Source organism: Aphidius gifuensis, linkage group LG2, assembly GCF_014905175.1.
Source record: "Aphidius gifuensis isolate YNYX2018 linkage group LG2, ASM1490517v1, whole genome shotgun sequence".
NCBI classification, from domain to species: domain Eukaryota; kingdom Metazoa; phylum Arthropoda; class Insecta; order Hymenoptera; family Braconidae; genus Aphidius; species Aphidius gifuensis.
In genome coordinates, this window is record NC_057789.1 from 23,411,954 (window position 1) to 23,434,315 (window position 22,362).

Sequence of the window (22,362 nt, forward strand, 5' to 3'; positions counted from 1 at the left end):
TGTAAATAATTTATTTTTTTCTTGCGCGAGGATCTTTTTGTTGTTGAATATTTTCTATCAAGTTTTTTTTTTTTGTTGGATATTTTTTTAATGCGTATATTTTTGTTCGGCATTTTTTGACCGAGAATTTTTTTTTTTAGGATAATATGACCAGGATATTTAGTCCTGTATTTAATTTATTTTTTTATTCTTACATCTCATTAAAAAATTATTTAGACTAGTAATGTTTGAGTCTATCAATTCATTCGTGTTGATTATTATTTTTCTTTTCATTTTCTAATTGAAAGTAATTTAGTAATGACGAAAATTGAGAATTAAGCAAATGATAAAGTTGAAAAAAAATATTAAATTTTTCGATTATAAAAAGAACAGTTGTCATCCATATACATAATTGTGAAATAGAGATAGGATAAATATGTGTAAGTTCAAAAAAAAATAAAAAAAGGTATGGTTGAGGCAAATATTTCCTAGCGTAGACCAAGTGCGTAGTTCACATGGTCTATGCAAGATTATATTTGCCCCAACACCAGAAAATATTAACTTTTATGATCATATTAAATTGTATCGATAAAAGTTCTTACTAGTATAAATTTACTTGAGATTTGAACCCAAGACCATAAACACTGTAGGCAGGGCTCTTGACGACTTAACCATCTGCTCACTCGATTAACAACGAAAAATAATAAAACTTTATTTCTGATTTGAAAGAAAATTCAACTTAAATTTAAATTATTTAATATGTCATTGCATTAGCTAAAAACAAAGCATGTATTAAACTATTAAAAAATATTTGAATTATTCTTTTAAATTTATTTTTCAATTATAAATAATTATCCACAAAAAAAATATTTATTTTCTTCTTGCGAGTGGATCTTTTTGTTGTTGAATATCTTCCACCAAGTTTTTTTTTTTGTAGGATATTTTTTTTACGCGTATATTTTCGTTCAGGATTTTTTAACTGAGAAATTTTTCTTCAGGAAATCGTGACCAGGATATTCAGTCGACTAATCTCCAGACTTAAAGTTTTTTAAAAATGATAAAAAAAATTGCAATTATTTGTTCAATTTATTGAGCTTACATTGAGATGTCAATAAAATTGATTTTTAAATTATAATTAACCGAAAAAAAATCCAATTTTATTGGATATCAACTTTCACTAAAGTCATATCATTTTTCTTCAGTATATTTCCAATAATTCAAAAGTGTGATAATGATTATTTAACCACAATCATGTGACCTATAAATTAAGATATAATATTGTCAATAACAAATTGATATATATATATATTCAATTTCCGACACAACAAAGAACCCCTCTATGCACAAATCCCCCAACAGCTGACACACCCTCATTGTAAATAAAATTCATCAACTATACATCATCAATGCAACAAAATTATATACTCGTATATATATTCATAATAATTCAACCGGAAAATTCAACGACTTGTATATGAAAATAAGAAAGAAATAAAAAAAATTCCTGACAAAACTCAATTTTTCAATTTACATAGATTGAGAGTTGAATAAATAAAAAATGAATCAAATATAATACTCTGATTTTTCTTGTGGGAATAATAATTTTAACTTTATATACAAAATATTTTTTTCCCTATGCAATTGGTATATATCTTCAATAACACAGTGCTCTTAAAAATATGCTGAAAAAAAAAAATAAAAAATCTAAAACCTTGGAGAGAAATAATATAAGTAAAAGCTCATAAAAGTGCATCTGAATACAGTACAGAAAAGCTCAAGTTTAACTTGCAGTTTTGAATGGGAAAAAAGAGAGTAATGGAAAAAAAAAAAAAATCAGGTATATGCGCAGAAACAAAATGCACTAAAAGTGGGTAAAACTTGGTGGGTTATAGTGATGTATCGACCGACGTTGGGGTCATTTGAGGTCACCAAAGTTCATCGTGTAAATGTGGTTAAAATAACAAACTGGAAGATCATTGTTTGATGTAAAATAATATTTAAATTATCATTATATTCATGATAATATAAAACTACAAGTAGAGTAATGTTTAATGTAAATAATTTAAAGCGAAGCTATATAAAATACCTTTGAAAAATTCACTTCACAAAAACCAAAGAATTTCCGTGAATATTGAACTTATCTGCATGAAATTTTGAAGATCTATATAAAATTGCATGGCCGAGGGCATGATTCTCTCAAAAATTGTTATTAACAAAAAAAATTATTAATAAATTACAGTTTTCTGCAAAATCTACAAAAAAAAGAAATCCAACGATTTTCATTCAAAAATAAATTCTTTTACTCAAAAATTTGCAGAAGTACTCAGAGTAACATAGCCGAGGGCGTGATTCTCTCGAAAATTGAAAATTATAAAAAAAAATTTATTGTTTTTTTTTAATAATTATGACCTTTTTATCATCAATCACCACGTCATTCTTCAAAATTTGTAAAAACTAGATGGCACTAAGAACGTTTTTGCAATTTGGGGGCATTTGGGGGATGAAACTTAGGTTGGAGGGCTGGGGGCCCATGAGCCATTATGGCATTACATGGCATTATGTGAGTTGTGAGTGCTTGACGCTTGTAGAGATTATAATTATAAAAATCAATTACAGTAAAGAATCGATTATTATTAAGAAAAAAGTTTTAAAAAACGATTTTAAGAGTCTATGTTGTGCCAAATAGTAAAAAATCGGATTTTGGTTTTGCTTCGTATGTAAGTAGTTTGAAGAAAATACTAGTTTGTTTACATCCTGTAACATCAAGTTGTCAAAAAAAAAAATTACAACAATTACATATATGTTATGAATTTTGCATAGTGTTTTATATTCAGCATGGTTTTTTATATTCTAGTAGTTCTTAATAGATTTGCATGCAAGTATTCTTAAGCACTGCTGTAATTATAATAATGACAAAATTATAATAATACCAGCAGTGCCAGAAATGTATTATCAAAAACAGATATGTTATGAATTTTGATTTTTGCATGGTGTTTGCGTTTGGTATTAGTTTTATATCCAGTAGGTCCTAATAGATTTACTTGTTGAGATTATATAATCAAAAATATATAATAATAAATTGAAGTAGTGCTAAACCCGTATTATCAAAAAACAGATATGTATGAATTTTGCATGGTTTGTTATATTTAGCATGAACGTCAAATTGACGAAATGATTATAAATAATGTAAAATGAAAGTATTGCATGAGTCAGCTAATTTATATATGATTTATATATATAAATGAAGTATTTGTATTGAATTATTATTATATATTATAATAATGACACATAATAAGTCATAATATTATTCAAGTTTTAAACGTCACTAGAATTCATTATTGTATGCGCGTGTAATTTATTTTGTTTGTTAAATAGAACTACGCTTTATTGCATGATTAAAAAAATAATGTTTTGTTTGGATTCAAAATAAATATGTAAAATACATTTCATAATTTTGAGATCATTATTTTTTTTTTTGCATGCAGTCTGGCAAATAATAATTATATTATTGTATCTATGTATTAAGAAAATTATCAAGACTTATTTCAATATACATGAAAGATAAATATAATATATTAATAATTATTTTAGCACAAGGTTTCAATATTATATTGTTTATAACAAATTAAAGTATATGAAACCTTATTTGTTGTAAAGCATGGTTATATAGCTTTAGGGTAAAAAGTATCCCGGCTATGCCGAAGTATGGGCCCAATGTACTTTGGGACTCATAGATGGGGCGGAAATTCGCCCTATCGCACCCTATCGATAAATATAGGTTAGGGTTCACTTGAAACCAAGGGTATTGCTTCGCCCATGAAGACTAGAGGTCTCTAGTCTTCATTGCTTCGCCTAAAAAAATCACCCCCCTAAAAAAATCACATGAATCAAAAGAGAAAAAACTTGGCTTCATTAATTTATCCATTGATTGATTTTAGATGATAATATTTCAACTTGAACTTTTACTTTATTCAATTGAAAAATATGTAGTACATAATGGTATTTCGTTTTTTTTTTTGATAAATATATATTAATGATGATTATTATTTATAATTTATTTAAATTTTTTAAGGATGATTGGAGCAATGCCAGCAGTGGCTGTACGCCATGAACGTCGTAGACAAGAAAAACGTACAAAAAGACCATCACAACTTTATTTGGGTGGACAATGGATGCCACCACCTTCTGGTTCACCACCAAGTACAAGTCCCCATGGACATACAAGTCATTTTGAACAACTTCCTGAATTGTATCTCTGTGGAAAGGTGATTTTTTTTTCAAACAATTATTTAATTAGTTGGATAAATTTACTCATTTACTCACAAAATAAAAATATAAAATTTAACGTTTTTCTGATGTCTATATTTTATCGACATGTCAATTGAATATTTGCCTCAAATTATGAAATTTAATACCCGAAAAATGTTACAAATTAAACACTAAAAAAAGTGTAAAATTGACATTTAAAAAAAATGATTTTTAACATTTTAAAAAAATAATATTAAATTGTTTTTTTTACATGTGTTAATTTTTTTACTAACAAATTTTTTATTAGTCATTTTTATGTTAAGATTTGTGTTTTACTTTTAAACAAAAAGAAAAAAAAAAAAAGTAAACGAAACATTTAAATTTTAAATTTATAAAAACTATCCAGCGCATTTCGTATATGCAATAAAGTTTTTTAATAAAAAGCTTGACTGAATTGTCTTTTAAAATTGAATGGTTTAAAAAATAAAATTAAATTAACATTTTTTTTATTTCAACAATGTTTTTAGTGTATATAGAAAATAAATTATTGAAATCTCAATTTTTTATTTAGAGAAATTTTTAATTAAATATTTAACGATTTAAATTTTTTATTTTTAACTGTGTACAGTTTATTTTATAATTTCAATAAATTTTATATTTTTTAAATAAACAGATATCTGGACTACATGCAGTTGTTGTTTGTTTGCTACTTGGTGCAGTGATACTAGTAGTTGGATTAGTCCAATTAGCACCAGGAGCAACAACAACTGACCACAGACTACTATTACTCATTGGTGGATCAACTCTTCTTCTCTTTGGTACAAAATTACAATTAAATTACCAAAATTCTATTTTTCTGTTGATAAAATTAACTAATTTCTCTAAAATATTTGATGAAAAAATTATAGGAATGATTCTTGCTGGTATTAGATGTTATGTATTACATTGTATGCCTTTACCAACTGATTCACCACTTCGAACACCCTTACCACCACCAACAACATCAACAACAACGAATCAATCATCAGCATCACGTGGTACACTTGATTTACTTGTTGGGCATTCAAATCCAGTTGATAATAAACGTCAAATGATTCATCAACATCAACAACCACAACAACAACAACAACATCATCATCATCATCGTCATCATGATAATAATCACAGAAAAAAGCGTAGCTCACAATGCTCGGAAAGCGGAGAAGCCTAAATAATTAATATTCCATTTTTAAACTTTGGTTAATTATCAAAGTATAAATATTAATTAAAATATACTTTTGAATTCATTCATTTATATATGCAAGAAAGAAATTAAATTAATTAATAATATTGATAATATGCTTGCATCACTGTGAAGTGAAATTACCAAAATAAAAAATGTCCAACAGAATTTTTAAATTATGCAAAAAAAATAACTAAGTAATCACAATTGATACGTGTATTTAATAATTAATTATTAACAATGAAAATCAATTGAAAAATAATATTATTCTTTGAATAAATTTTCCAATATTATGGTAAAAATGAAAATAATACTTTTATCTTTTATAAACTTTCTATACATCTGTATATTATAAATAAATATTGATAAAAATAATAAAATTTTAATTTAAATTTCTTGCAATTTGATTTTAAATTACTTGCAATTTTATTAAAATAAAAAAAATAATTTTAATTTGTTAATTAATTTCTAATTAATACGACAGTAATGTTGTAACATATTTGTGATTTTGTGTTGACTTAATTATTGACTAAATCATCACAATTATATTGCCAAATTTTTTAAATAATATTTTCAGATATAAATAATTTTAAAATATAAAAAAACTAATATTTATAATATTTTAATGAATCTAACCAGCGTACCATTTTGTGAAATCTATGTGTCTTTCAAATAACTTTTAATCTATTTACACCTGATAATGTTTAACAATAAATAAATGGAAATAAATTATAGTCTTGAGCTAAGTTACAGAGGTCTTGGCTCTTTATTGTTTTTACATAAAATTAGTATCAACGTATCGAAATGAAATAATAAAATATTTAATTAAGAAAACAGCCAGTCAACAGCAAGAAAAGTAAATTATTTTTCAATAAATATATTACTGATAATAAAAATAATAATAATAAAAACTGAGTTGGTCTGTTTGAACAAAAAAAACAAACAAACATAAATAAAATTTTTCGATACGCAGTAACAAGCGATCGACTACGATTGGGGTCCACTTAAACTAACATTAATATCTATTTATTTATAAATAATTAAGATTATAAATAACTACACAAAGCAACTATGTAAAAAATAAATATTATTATATTCAAAAGTGATCTAAAAATAGAATTCAATTTTTTTTTTCTTTGATTATTTCGTGCAGTGATATAAAAATATATTTAAAAAATAAAAAAAATTAAAAAAATATATTGTAATTTATGAATACATATATAGTGTATTTATAAAATTATGATATACACAAAAAATTATATCTAACTAAAGTTTAAAAATGTTTAATCGAAAGAAAAATAAAAAAAAAAAAAAAAAAAGGTAATTGACGTAATTATTGTTATTGCTTGTCACGCCAATAAAAAAAATTTCTAAAAATTATAAAAATCCATTATTTTGTTAATAAATAAAATAATATTAAAAAAAAAAAAAAAAAAACAATAATAATAATAATAATAATAATGATGATAAATATTTTTTAACTTTTCGAAAAGAATAAAAGAAAGAAAAATTTTTTAAAAATAATCCAGACCAACTCAATTTGTTAATTAAACATTAAGTATAAAATTTTTTTTTTAGTATTTCCTGTCTTAAAAAAATTATTAAGATGATGTTGTTTAAAAAAAAAAAAGTAAATAATTATTAGTAACTTTTTAGAGAAAAAAAGATTTTTTTTTTTGCTTGAAAAAAAAAACTTTTCTAATTATTTTTCCTAATTAAGCCTTGTTTATTCTAAGTGTTTTCCAAGTCCTATTTAATTCTTCCATTAATATCCATTAACACTAGGTAATTTTACAAATAAATAAGTATAAATTTGTGTGATTTTTAAATATTTATTATATAAGTAACATTCGTCGTCATAATGTGATTAAGAAAAATAAAAAATTGATATTTTAATGTGAAAGTAGTCAGCCATAAAATTAAAAAAAAAAATTGATAAATAATAATTTAATTTATTAACTGTTGGATGTTGTAAATGTTAGATTTTTAACAAATCTTCTCTATTTTGTGGCTTTAATGGAAAAAAAAAAACATTATTGTATAATTTACAATTTTTTTATTATTGTATATTTATATTTTTTAATAATGTCTCATGATAACAACGATATTATAAAAATATTTTAACTATTAAGACTGGACTGCACAACAATTGAAATTTAATTTTTTTTTTTTCTAAAGGCTAATTTGTGTTTGTTCAAAATGAACACAATTATTGTCAATTGTTTATGATCATTTACATGACTTGATAATTTTTGCAAAGTAAATATATTTTTTAGTATAATTTTTATCTTAAAATCAGTCATAACTTGTCAAGGAATTTTGAAGTATAAAACAGTTGCTTTTGATTGTTATAAATAATTACTAAACAATGTAAACAAATTTAAAAAAAAAAAAACAAAAAAAAAAAACATGCTATAAATGTTTGAAAAATCTTAAAACAAAAAAAATTTATAATAATCTTTCAATTGAAAATGAATTGCAAAGAAATCGAAAAGAATTGAGAATTTTAATTGAAACTGAAAGTCAAATTTTTTTATATGTATACACGAACATAAGTTTTAAAATTAAAAAATAATAAATTGTATTCACTTATTCTTCTGACCAGCAAAAAAATAAATAAATTATAATAAAAATCAACTCAGTTATGATTATTTTAATAATTTTTATCTTTTGATATCGTGTGTCTTATATGCTAAAAATGAAAAATAACAAAAAAATAAATAAAAAAAAAAGGGATGAATATATCACAGCTGAAATTTTTACATAATCTTTATGTATCGTCCAAATATTTTTTATACCACGTTAACAAATGCGATAATAATGTTTGCACACATGCACAGCTAATATTTAAAATAAAAAAAAAAAAAAAAAAAAAAAAAAATGAAACCTGTTATGTGGAAATAATTTATTAAGAGTAAGTCAACTCTTTTCTAAAACAAATGACCTGTTTAGCCTATGAATTAGCCGAAATAAATAAATGAAATATATATCTCATTATATATACAACAATTGTTGTTATAAATATATAAAAATATGTTGTACTTTGTGTATGTAAATCTATAAATAATTTTAAAAAAAATATTAATGAAAATGAAATGACTTTCAAAGTTTAATAAAATGTTTTAATTAACATTAAGCTAAGTGTTATCATTTTATTATTGAATCTTGGATTAATTATTTTTCTCCCATGAAAAAGTTGGAAATATTATTCAAGTGCTTCAATGGATGACAACACTTTTTGGTTCATCTTCAAGTACATGCGTTATTTTTAACAGCTTTGTAATGATTTTATTAGTATTTAATAAATTAATTATTCATCATTTATTCACCTTATTTTAATTGTTGATTAACAAATTTTAAATGACAATTTTTTGTTGTTTTTTAAACAGAAAATAAATGTTAAATTCTTAGTTAATTAAAAATGAACATTGACAAATTTTAAATGAAAATTTTTCGTTGTTATTTAAATACAAAATAAATGTTAAAATCTTAGTTAAAAAAAATTTATCATCAACAGTTTTCTACACTATAAATTTTTTAAAATAAAAAACATTTAAATTTTAAATTTTTATCAACTATCCAGCGCCTCTCTTCTAAAGCTTTCTACTAAAAAGCTCTACTAAATTGTCGATAAAGCAGTTTTTCAATTTTTAAAAAATAAAAAAAATATAATTTAAAAAAAAATCTAAAAAACGTTAAGCAATTAATTGTCTAATAATATTTATTAAAAATTAATTAAAATAAATATCGTCTATTTTTCAAATAACATTTTGAAATTGATTATACAGCTAAATTTAAGTTAAGGGATAAAAAAATAGAGGTCGTTTGTTGAAAAAGCATCAGCTTTCGATAAACGTTATATATATTTTTAGTTATTTATTTTTTTTTTTTTTAAAGGATGATCACATACCGGGTATGATGATTGTATAGCAACCCTCAAGTGGGGAAATTGTATATAGCAACGAAGTAGAGGGTGGTTTATCGAGCGACAAAACCAGTCAGCAAGGCTCAGTATTCGCGGGACCACCACCCCGTTAAAATATCTCTCAATAACGGGATTAAAATTCACTCCTTGATACTGCGCGATAAAATAAAAAAAAAAATAATAATTTTCATTAAGATATTTTAATTTAGAAAGAAAAAAAAAATTTAATTGATCTAATAAACGTGATTTATTGCGAAACTATTAGTTAAAAAATTAAAGGATCTCTTTGACCAAAGTAAGTCCAAAAAATATGAAATTAAAATTATATATATTTTTCTTTTCAATTACCATTAAAACTTATTATTGTTATTTTTTTTTTTAACCCAAATTTATGTTGAAAAAAGATCTATGTATTTATTTTTTTGGACAAGGTTATTTTTTTATATTGTTGTTGTTGTTGTTGTTGTATAAATTTATTTTTTTTTCAATCACACTAATGGAAGATAAAGTTTTTAAAATAATTATTTGTTCTTCTATATCCATGAGATTAGATATGTATATTATTTATTTAATTGAAAAGGAAAAATTCTTCAAGGCCGCACCTGTCTAAAACGAAAAACTTCCACTCTTCAATATTCTAAATATATGTTAACCCACCGATGAAAGTATTCAAGTGAAATTTTTTTTCAAGGACCCTTGCTCATTCACACGTTATATATACTACGTGTTTAAAATTAAATATACAAAAATCATTTATTTTTTTTTTATATAAAAGTACTAAAATTAAAACCTAACAAAAAAAAAAAAAGACATAAACACAAAATAAAAATAACATACTACATGCATTAGCACTGCGCAGTTTAAGATTAATGTTTTTTTTTTTTTTTATAATAAAAATAGTAGGAAAGAAAAAAAAATTATATAATAACACATTTGATGATTACTAAGCTCACAATAATCATCACCTAATGTAATTTTTAAACTCAAAAATAATTCATGTTTATTTTGGTTTATAAAATGTTTGTATATTTTTTGGCAATGTTTAAATAATAATCATTTTTAAAATACATTTTTTAAAATTCAATATGATTACTTTTAGATAAACATTTCAATATTTTTAAATAATTTATATACTTAATTGTAAATGATGATTTTTAAACAAGTAGAAAAGTTTTAATTTAGTCAGACATTTGAGTATATTAAATTTTCATTTTTAAATTTCTTTTCAAATTATAGTTAAAAATTTATTTATTGATGTGTTGTAACAATGTCAAAGAAACGTTAACCCCCTTGTAATATATTTATATAATTATTATTATTATTTTTATTTTGGATTATAGCCAGTGTTGAACAGGTCGACAACATTTGGCACGAAATTCATTTGCAGTCATTGTACCGTAAATGCATTTACATTTTCAAAAATAAAAAAACCTTTTACACATTATTTTTATTCTTTCCTTTATTTATTTGAAATTTGAAATTGGTTAGCTAAAATTGTGTAGATTTACTTTGTCACATAAGAATTATTGTTAACAGTCATTTGAATTATTCAAATATCGACAAAACGATCATAATTTTCATGTATATTAAAAAGTTTTTTATTTTATATTAATGTATTATGCAATTGAACTACTTTTTCTTGACTTTAACGAGTTAACCTACCGAATAATCGTAATGTTTTTTAAACAATTATATTAATCGTTGCGTTGGCTTTGTTTGAAATGAAAAATAAAAAATAAAAATTGGGTCATTAGAAATATATATACACAGTTGAAATGATATTTGGCAAATAAAAATATTTCGTAGTCAGCAATTTTGTATTTTTTTTTTTTACTACTTATATTCATACTCTTGACTTATCACTCAATGGGAATGAGATGTCAAGAGTGAGGACAATTGAAAAACAATTTGTCGACGATTCAAAGTGAAAATGAGGAACAATGTATATCCACTTCAGGACTTTTGATATATCTGTTATTTTCTTTATTTTTTTTCGGCAAAAAAAATTGGCGGGTCGCCAAAAAAATCACTGGAGAGTAGTGTAACTCAGATATAAAAAAATAGTAGAAAAAAAAAATAATAAAAGATTTGTGGAAAAAGTGAATTTTCATGTTATAATATTTTTTACTTTTTTTTTTTTAACATAAATAACTGTGACATCATCGAGGCCACGACTTCATTTCCTTCCGTGGTAATCATATATATTTTTGCAATGTTTTTTTTTTTTTTTAATATAATTGACGAGGATGTATAAAAATAAAAATTTTATATATTTAAATGTTTAAAAATAAATGTTTATTTATTGTTTATTTTTGAATAAATGTATTGAAGATATATGAATGAATTTAAATTTAGAATTTTATAATTTCATTTTAGAGTAAATAAACTTTTTTGTATTACAAAAATTAAAATCATTAATATTTGGATTTATATGAATTTACTTTTAGAAATTATAAAAAAAAATTGTGCTTTTTTTAAATTTAGTAATATTTGGGTGTATTTAATCGGGGTATATTAAAAAAAAGCTAAAAGCACATTCATATATTGCACTGCGGTTGTCAGTTAAAATTTGTTTCATATATTTTTATGGTAGCTTTATCAAATATTTTAAAACATGTAATTTTCAAAAAATATCTTTCATTTTTAGAAATTAAAAATTAATTTATTTTCCATTGAAAATTAAATTAAATTTTAATATTTTTGGAATACTGTAATAATTAGTATTTTTTGAAATTCATTTTTGATTCTTCGAAACTTTAATTGAAATAATTAATGAATTTTTAATGGGGAAAAAAATCCTAGAATTTGTTCATGATTTAATTTACATCAATCAATTGTTCAAATTAATAGTAGAAATGAAAAATTAATTTATTTTCCATTGAAAATAAAATTAAATATCTATATTTTTAATGGGAAAAAATCCTAGAATTTGTCATTCAATAAATTCAAATATTTTTCCAAGTAAAATTTAATTTACATCAATAAATTGTTTAAATTATAATTAAATATTAATTCTTGTTTTTTTGATAACATTTTTTTGTTTTTTCACAAAATTACAAAACCCATAAATTTCTTTAATTATTTAATTTTAATTAAGTCATTTTAAAAATACTTTTCTTTGTCAAACGAAACACTGCCATGAAGCCTTTCAAGTCAGTTCAATAAATGCATTCGCTAGAAATTTAACAAAAAAAAAAAAAACAACAACATAATACTGCAAATTGACGTATTTTAAACAATCGTATATTGCAATAATTTTTTGAACAAAAAATAAATAAAAATAATAAATTATATATAACAATTGATTAATAAAATTATTTAAAAAACTAAAATTTTTAAAATTCATATATTTCTGCAACTCGTTATACTACCAATATTTGTTTATGTGTTAAAATACAATGTACTATTTACATCGTCATGTATACATTTCATTGTGATAAATATTGATTCAATTTATGCAATATAATTCAAACATCCATTGTATTCAATGATAATAACACAGTCAAAAGTAATATATATATTTTAGACACGTGGATTCGTATGATGACAAGTGTTGTCTCGTTGTTTATGCTCGTAAGAGGATTTTTTTTATATTTTTATTCTGTTTGCTCATGCCATCTAGAAGGAGTTAATATATAAAAGTTAAAAAGAGGGGTTGTGGCCTAGATAATACTGATGGGGCTGATGGCCGTATTGCACCACCATTTATCGAACAGTCAGGTGTTCTCAATTGTCTTTATGTATACAAAAACACAATAAAACCATGTGAAAGCACTTTAAAAATATAATATATACATATACGCAGTTAAAAAATGAAATATAAATCTTAAAAATTCTAATTGAATGTTAAATTAACAACTGCCCAAAGTGCTGAGCTAAAAATTTAATATTTATATGATTTTTTTTTTATTTCAGTTTAAAAATTAAGACAAAAAAAAAAAGGTTGTTTAAACTTTTTAACTTTAGCAGAAAATTATTAACATTAAAAATTTGTCAATTCAAAATGTAGCAAAAAAATCGTGTTAATTTTTTGATTTTCAATTCAATTTTTACATCTCAAAAAAATCATAAACCTATTTTTATTTTAGCATTCAAAAAATATTGAATTTTCCATTTTTTTTTTTTTTTTCCAATTGAATATAATTATACATGAAAAGTAAATAGTAATAAAAAATATATTTTTTTATATTTCACAAAGCGTTAATAATAAAAATAAAAAAAAAAAATAAAAAAAGTTAATTAAAACGCAATCAGAAAAATAAATTTCATTTCAACCTTGAATGAATTTATTTAATTTTCAAGAACAGAAAAACTCATTAGAGATAGGATCATCTTTTTTTTTATTTTTATATTTTTTTTTACACTGATATATTCAATCAAAAAATAAATTCTCAAGGTCTGTGACGTTTATTTTTTTATGATTTTACAAATGTGAAAATTCATTCATATCATTTTGACCTTTGATATTATCCAAATATCATGATTTTTATTTAAACAATATTTTTTCTTTCTCTATATTTAGCGTGGGTATTTTAACACATGTAGTAAAATTTATTCGAACAATATATATTTTTGATATCAAATGACACAGATCTTAAATCAATCAAATATGTAATAGACGCATTTATAGATGGATTTATAGTTAGACATTTTGTGACTATACATTTAAATAATCTACTAAAATTCGCCAGCTCGTTTGTTCCACTTTTTTTTCATATAAAATTCATACAAGTATATATCGAGATTCCTTGTTCGCCTTGTTCTTTACATAGACAAGACACTCCCTCAAGTTTTTTTGTTTAAATTTAAAAAATAAAAATTTTATCACGTTCCATAAGATAACACACAATAAGGGTTCTTTTGACAAATTTATACATTATTTTTTTTGCTTTGTTTTGCTCCTTATTCTAGATAAAAAATGATGCTTGTTATTTTATAAAATTTATGGTAAATTATGTATGAAAATACTGAATGATTAATTATATTCAGTTATCTGATCAAAATATAAGTTCTAGGATTTCTTTCCCATTAAAAATTCATTGATTGTTTTAGTTAAAGTTTCAAAGAATCGAAAATGAATTTAAAAAAATACTAATTATTACAGTATTCCAAAAATATAAATATTTGATTTCATTTTCAATGAAAAATAAACAAATTTTAATTTCCAAGATTGAATAATTATTATAAATCTGAAAATTTCTCCAAGTATATCATATTAAATTATAATTCAAATGATTGATTGACATAAACCAAATATTCCACAGAAAAACATCCAAATTATTCGATTTTTTTTCCATTTAAATTCCAATCATAAAGTTAACTATTTCAACCTAACACTAAACTTTTGATAATCTCAAATTTTCATAAAAAAAAAACTTGGATATATTGTTGGCGTTACCCAGGATGCACCACGAGGAGGTCATATATCTCGCATCCCACACATTCACACATATGCATTCATACATGCATTTATACATATATCACATATATTCATTTAGTCCACACATTCACACATATTCACACACATGCATTCATACATATATACATACATTCATTCATACATATAATTATAAGCCCTTTTCGTTAGCCCTTGTAAGCGAGACTTGTTTTTACACAAGCCTTGCCGCCAGACTACGTTCTTTCGAACAAATACAAAACTTTACCGCTCACCTCATCGGTTGTCTCCGAGGATCATTGCGGAACTATTTGTATTTTTAATTTTTTTTTCAAAAAAAAAAAGATAAACTTTTTTTTTTTTTCATATACATCCAGTTTTATATTCCAGACCCACAGAATAATTCTATTCTGTGGCGGTCCAACCACTGGATGTATATGTTTTTTTAATTTTGTAATTTTTTTTTGTTTTTTTTTGTTTTTTTTTTTTTGTGTAAAAATCGAGACGTCATTATGATTTTATATGTAAATTTGATGCTATAATGTGAACAAGCGCGGACCATAACGAGAGCACCAATTCTTTTTTTTTCAATTTTTTTTGACATTTAATGTTAAATTGTTTTATTTATATATTAATAACATTGAAATTATTAATATTTTAATAATAACAATTGCAAATTATTTTTTTTTTCATTTATAATAAAAATCTATAGTTTGGTTGCTTTAATCCCTAGAAAAAAAAATTTCTCCGATATTTCTCCGTCATTTTTTTGCTTTTCTCCGTATATTTTTCGTTTCTCTCCGATATTTCTTTGTTATTCTCCGATATTTGTACGTTTATAACTAATTTTCATGGTTAGTAGTTTGTATTTTATAATTGCAGAATGATAACAGCGTTACCTGTGCCTTCGGTGAAGGTTTTTCATAAAACATATTATCATGAAAAATCACAGAGAGCAGGTAATAGCCAACCTGGAAGTCCACTTAGTGATGCCGCTCTTGGAATCGCAGATAAAAATCAACTAGAATATTATTTTTGTGGCAAAGTAAGTTGTTTTTTTTTTTTTCTTTATAAATGACTTGTCTGTTTATTGGAAAATTTATTTTTACTATTTTTACTTTGATTTTTTTTCAATTTTTAAACAACAAATAAAAAACGTTGTGGCGATGAAAATTTATTGAACAGACTTTTTCTAACACTTGTGCCACTTTACCTCCAATGAAAAATTTATATATTTTTTTAAATATTATTTTTATTTAAACAATTTTTTTATAAATTCAATTTAATAAATATTTTTTACAAAGGCGAGCTTTACATCACCATTAAATACCAACAAAAATCAATTAGTTTTTCTTTTTTTTTGTCTATTAAATTTACTGCTGAATAATAATATTATTATTAATAATTTTTAAGTAGAATTTTATAAATTCAATTATTTCAAAAAATTATAATTCAATTTATATATTGTAATATTTTACTTACACACTGCCCGATTAAATTATTTCCAAAAAGTTATCAAAAAAATTGTGGAGAAAATAAAATTTATAGACATAATTTTTTGCGTTGATGTTATTTTTTTTACTCGATTATTGGACTTGTGATTGAATTGTTATTTATATGGCATAAAAAAATATAATGGTAGAAGTTTTTTTCCAATATTTATCAAACACCTTCGTCATCTAAAAGATAATACTTTTCAAAATATTTATTTATCAAATATAAATAATCCAACAAGTGCTTAGTTTATTTACTAATAAAATGAAATTCCCAGAAATTATTAACTATCAAAATATGCAATAGATAAATCATGAAAATTTTTTCAAGTTCAAAGTGGGCGTTGTTTACGCTTTGGAAAAGGTCGACTGATATTTTCACACGAATATATTTCGTAACGCTATGTCAACAATGAATATACATCAACAAGGCCAGACATAAATGCAAAAAAAAATTAAACTATGCAATTTTAAAAATATCAATAAACAAATTTAATGCAAATTTAAATCAATATATATATTTTTATCATGCTATAAAAATAATAATTTAAAATCGATATTAAAGTTTAGAAAAATCATGCTAATAATTATAGGAAATTTAAGCTATTTATAAAAGTGGAAAAAATTAAAAAACATATCAAATTATAAATAAATTATGGAGCTTTTAAATTGTCAAATAATTTTAAAGAAAATACATATTTCGAAACTTTAAATATTGCTAAATAAATATAAAAAAACTTTAATAATAAAAAAATAAATAAAAAGTTGAATGGATTTATTATTGGAAAAAAAAAAATTGTCGTTGACCATCAGACAACCTGCTGGGATATCGAATCAAGAGTGGTTTAGTGACGTCATTCGAATATACGTAGGCGAGCAATTTAATGCTCCCGCTACCACCTCTATTCTAGACCTTATCACTGTATCCATGTTACAAGTCATGATGAGAATAAAAAAATAAAAAAAATAAAATGACAAGCTCAAGAAAAACTTTTGATAAAATCAAAAAAACTACGTCACAACTTGTAAAATAGCTTAAATTTATTTGTCAAATATTTGAATTATAATTTATTGACTTGATGTTTATTTTAATGTGAATACTACAGAGTATATATACACTTGTTATACTGACAGACTGCCAAATATAGTAGACGAATTATTACGATATTCCGGAAGAACTACCCACGCGAAAATTCCTCATTGATGTACAAAATACCTTTCATCGTGTTTTGTGTCACATAAATTTTCCACAATGTTTAATACTATTAAGCAAAATAATATTATTAATTTTTATTCATGATAATTTTGGTTAATGACAATGACAATTTAATATTGTATTTTTAGCTAAATAAAACATTGAAATTAATTAAAAATAAATTAGTATTTATACTTGAAAAAATAACAAAAAAAGTTTACATGTTGCTGTTGTAAAAAATAATTGAAATTTAATTGAATTTTTAATTTAAAAATATATTGTTTTATTTATTATTTGTATGATAGTAATATATATTAATATTTGTTTTTTTTTTTTGTGACAGATAAATGCTCTTCATGTGGTCGTGTCATCCCCTATGTTGGGTGCAATTTTGCTTGTTGTTGGATTAGTACAATTATCACCACGTGCTGAAGCTGAACAATATGCAACAATATTAATTTGTACTGGTTGTGGACTTATTTTGCTTGGTGCTGTTTTAGCATACTTGAGAGCACTTTGGATAAAACGTAGAAAAGCTAGTGAAAAAGAAAGTGCACATCAACGAAGTGTCTCGAGTATTGACATGTTACTTGCCCAACACAGGTATATTAAAGTTTTTTAATTAACTTAATTATTGTTATTTTTCTTCAAATGAATTTAAAAGTTTTTTTTTTTTTTTTTTATAAAAATTTTAGATTATTAAAAGTTTAGTTGAAATAGTTAACTTTTTTATTGAAATAATCAATGAAATTTAAATGGAAAAAAATCGAAGAATTTGGATGTTTTTCTGTGAAATATTTGGTTTATGTCAATCAATCATTTGAAATATAATTTAATATGATATGTTTGGAGAAATTTTCAGTTTTATAATAATTGTTTAATCTTGGAAATTAAAATTTATTTATTTTCCATTGAAAATGAAATTAAATATTTATATTTAGTGGAATATTGCAATAATTAGTATTTTTTAAAATCCATTTTCGATTCTTCAAACCTTTTAATAGGAAAAAAATCCTAGAATTTATCATTTAATAAATTCATATGTTTTTCCATGTTTTAATTTACATCAATCAATTGTTCAAATAAGTAGTAAAAATTAATTTATTTTCCATTGAAAATAAAATTAAATATTTATATTTTTGATGGAAAGAAAATCCTAGAATTTATCATTCAATAAATTCAAATACTTTTCCACGTAAAATTTAATTTACATCAATAAATTGTTTAAATTATAATTAAATATTAATTCTTGTTTTTTTGATAACATTTTTTTTGTTTTCACAAAATTACAAAACCCATAAATTCTTTTAATTATTTAATTTTAATTAAGTCATTTTAAAAATACTTTTCTTTGTCAAACGAAACACTGCCATGAAGCCTTTCAAGTCAGTTCAATAAATGCATTTGCTAGAAATTTAACAAAAAAAAAAACAACATAATACTGCAAATTGACGTATTTTAAACAATCGTATATTGTAATAAATTTTTGAATAAAATTAAATAAAATTATAATATTACAATTGATAAAATTTTCAAAGCTCAGCTGTTAGAGATAAAACTTTATAATTTAAACAATTAATCAAGCAAAAACAATGAATAAATTTAAACAATAAATAAGAAAAAATGTATCCATAAGAGAAAAAAAAAGTTAATTAATTTTTTTCTGTATTTATCATTTAGAGATTTCACCGTACTCACTCCAGATGAACTTGAAGATTTAGTTGGAAGACAAACACCAGCTAATGACAACAAAATACGTAAACAAGGACATAATACCTAGGTTTTGCCTGCCTCGAAGAGGGTGGCAACATCATCACCATGTCCAACAACACCCTCATCATTGTCCTCATCATCTGCATCACCTGGGACAAGTTCATCAATCTTATACACACATAGAATCAATTCAAAAGAACACAGTCTTGTCTGATATCGTAAATACATTATTATATTATTGTTATTTTGATAATTTTAAATTTTTATCATTTCAAGTTATTTTAATTACATCAAACAATGTCGATTATTATATATTAACTTTTTCACATAAAAAAATGTCTATTTATAAATAGCTTAGAGGTGTCAAAGATATCTAATAGGATTTTTTTTTTTTTTTATCTTTCATCCTCGAGTTTTATTTATATTTTTTTATTATTTATTTATTTTTTATTTTGTAAATTATATTATCATCAAACTCGAGGAATAATATCATTTTTTTATAGCCAAAAAAACGTATCAGTTAATTAAAGTTTTCGAAAGTAATTAAATACTTAAATGTGAAATAATTTTTATGAAAAATGAAAAGATAAAAAAAATAAATAAAATAAGAAATAAAATTATAATAATTACTTTTAAATTATTCTGAGGGGTTGAATATATTATTTATTCAAAAAATTTGGAGGTCTTGTCAGATTAAAAAACATCTTGTCTTGTTTATTGACTTTTTTAATTTGTTTTTTAGCTAATTAACATATAATTAGTTTATTTTTTTTTGGTGTTTCTTTAAATAATTCTTCCAACAAAGTACAACAAACATTCTACCAACACAAACTTTCTATTTATTAATTTTTTAATTTAATTTTTTAAAACCTTAAATTTATTTTAAAAATGCATTTGAATTTGTCATAAATGTGTTCGAAATATATACTTATTGTGACATAATTTATTCATGAAATAAATAAGCCAAGCTGTAATAAGTCTGACTATAAATGATTATATAAAAAAATTGTATAAAATTTTAATCTAAAAAATTAAACAAACAAAAAAAGATTAACGTCATTTATTTAAATAAAAATAAATAAAATAATTATTCTGAAAAAAAGATGTCAAAGACCCAAAAAAACTGTAGATAAATTTCATCTGAATTAATAAATTTTATAAAATTTAGATTCATTTTTTTCCTCCAAATTTTGTAGCTTTAGCAAAATGCCAGATGCAATAAATGCACTTGCACAATGCTATCGATGTTGTGTTTTTGTACAAATAATATATTATAAGATAATATATATATTTTATTGTTAATTGCAGCTAAAACAGCACCGAAATAAAATGAATGAAAAATTATAATTAGCCAAATAATACGTTAGCCAAAAGAGAGAAAAAAAAAATAAAAAATTATAATTAGATTTTAAAAATAATTTAAACAGTCTGATTGAATTATTGTTATATTGTCATTCATTGCAGCTTTAAAATTAATCATTTTTATTATTTAATTGTAGTCAATGAATATATGATTGTATATTTCAATAATAATTCTATTAATTTGCTTGGAATTTTTTTATATAATTGAAATTGAAAATGATAATAAAAATATGATTAATTTTGAAAATTAAATTAATTAAAATTTATATAATCATTGTAATTATGAAAGAGAAAAAAATACTTCAAAACATATCCATTAAATACTAAAATAACTCATATATAAAATTAAAAATTATTTTATTAAAATTTCAATTTTTAGAATTGTTGGATACTCTAAATGGCTGGTTGATAAATTTATAATTAATTAAAATTCATCAATACATTAACTGATTAAAAATTAAAATTGAGAAAATTGTTTGAAGCCACAATAACGTCAATTTATTGAAATATCTGCCTCAAATTTAATTTGTAATTATTTTATAATTTACATGTTATATTTTATTGTAAAAAATATTATTTGACAAGAGTATATAACTGATGAAAAAGAGTTTTATAAAAAATATAATATATTAAAATTGTATGGAAATAGAACAGTGTCATTTTTCCACTCTAATAATCAACAGCCTTATGAAAAATATAAAAATTAGATCAACCAGTCAAAGTTTAATCATTATTATTGTTATTTGCATAATGAATATTTAAAATTAATGAATTTTGAATGTTTGAGTCCGAAAATTTGGGGAGCCAAATTTGAAAAAATCAGTGATAATAATTAATTATGAAAGAATCAAAGAAATTTAAAAAAAATTAAAAACCCTTAAGATAGAATATCAGAGGGAAACATATCTAAGATGTCAAAAAGACAAAAAATATTTTTTCATTGCTAAAATATAAAAGTCCGATCAATTCCAAGTAGCTACGAAAAAAAAACAAATTTAAAAAAAAATTGAAATATCGATTGAAGCTCAGTGATGTAATTTTCAGATAAAAAATTGATAAAAAAAAAAAAGAAAATTTCAGAATAATATAATGCATAATATTCATAATTAAAAAAAAAAAAATTATAAAATACAAACAAATTAATAACGGTTACAATATAATTAAAAAAAAAAAATTATTATTTTCTAAGTTGATTTAATAACAACAAATTGGTATAAATTAAAAATTGATAATAAATTTCTGTGTAAATTAAAGAAAGCAAATGAATTTATGTAATTAAATTATTGCTTTTAATATTTGCAAATTAATTTAACGCATTAATTAATTATAAATCATCAACGCACACTAGAATTAAAAATTTTATAATGGTGCTCTATTTGAAAGTCAGGTAATGCAAGAAAAAAAATGATAGAAAAAAAAAAAAAAAAACATACTATTTAGTTTACATTATAAACTGTTAAATAATTATCAAAATAAAAAAAAAATCATTATTATTTACAAAAAACAAGCACATGTTGAATTATTTTTTTATTTGGAATTGAAATCATAAATCACGAACAAATTATTATAATAATAATTAATTAATACTTGAAACTATCATTTAATTTGTTAAGATCATTGAAAATAATAAGCATAATTTGTTAATGTAAAATTGAAAAAAAAAAAAAACAAGAAAGTCTAAAGCATAGACTAAGCTATTAAATAAACATACCTTAATATTTACTCGTTAAAATTTAAATGATATTTCTATTGATAATCATTAGTATTTATCAAAAAAAAAATTTTGTCAAAAATAAAAAATATTCCTTTTTATTGCTTAAGAATTATTCC

At 22.3% G+C, this 22,362-nt stretch overlaps 2 protein-coding genes across 3 annotated transcripts; both read left to right on the plus strand.

Moving 5' to 3' along the window:
• Positions 1-2,523: 2,523 nt before the first annotated feature.
• Positions 2,524-6,886, plus strand: LOC122849601. 2 transcript variants are annotated; one of them, XM_044148368.1, is made up of 5 exons: positions 2,524-2,696; positions 4,052-4,244; positions 4,901-5,045; positions 5,136-5,465; positions 5,532-5,653. In XM_044148368.1, the coding sequence occupies exons 1-4, from the start codon at positions 2,650-2,652 to the stop codon at positions 5,435-5,437; spliced, it is 687 nt and encodes a 228-aa protein (XP_044004303.1). In that variant the 5' UTR covers positions 2,524-2,649; the 3' UTR covers positions 5,438-5,465; positions 5,532-5,653. The 2 variants fall into 2 exon arrangements, with proteins under 2 accessions (XP_044004303.1, XP_044004302.1); XM_044148367.1 differs by having other exon boundaries at positions 2,525-2,696; positions 5,136-6,886.
• Positions 6,887-9,461: 2,575 nt separating this feature from the next.
• Positions 9,462-21,967, plus strand: LOC122849611. Its single transcript, XM_044148379.1, has 4 exons — positions 9,462-9,669; positions 15,652-15,814; positions 17,801-18,060; positions 19,138-21,967. The coding sequence occupies exons 2-4, from the start codon at positions 15,653-15,655 to the stop codon at positions 19,235-19,237; spliced, it is 522 nt and encodes a 173-aa protein (XP_044004314.1). The 5' UTR covers positions 9,462-9,669; position 15,652; the 3' UTR covers positions 19,238-21,967.
• The last annotated feature ends 395 nt before the right edge of the window (positions 21,968-22,362 follow it).

What these genes read in the sequence shown, in the direction of transcription:
- LOC122849611 (XM_044148379.1), top strand. Translation starts at nt 15,653, where the DNA reads ATGATAACAGCGTTACCTGTGCCTTCGGTGAAGGTTTTTCATAAAACA. An exon ending in AATATTATTTTTGTGGCAAA is followed by an intron (nt 15,815 to 17,800) that starts GTAAGTTGTTTT and finishes TTTTTGTGACAG; the next exon opens with ATAAATGCTCTTCATGTGGT. An exon ending in ATGTTACTTGCCCAACACAG is followed by an intron (nt 18,061 to 19,137) that starts GTATATTAAAGT and finishes TTTATCATTTAG; the next exon opens with AGATTTCACCGTACTCACTC.
- LOC122849601 (XM_044148368.1), top strand. Translation starts at nt 2,650, where the DNA reads ATGTTGTGCCAAATAGTAAAAAATCGGATTTTGGTTTTGCTTCGTAT. An exon ending in AATTGTATCTCTGTGGAAAG is followed by an intron (nt 4,245 to 4,900) that starts GTGATTTTTTTT and finishes TTAAATAAACAG; the next exon opens with ATATCTGGACTACATGCAGT. An exon ending in ATCAACTCTTCTTCTCTTTG is followed by an intron (nt 5,046 to 5,135) that starts GTACAAAATTAC and finishes AAAAAATTATAG; the next exon opens with GAATGATTCTTGCTGGTATT.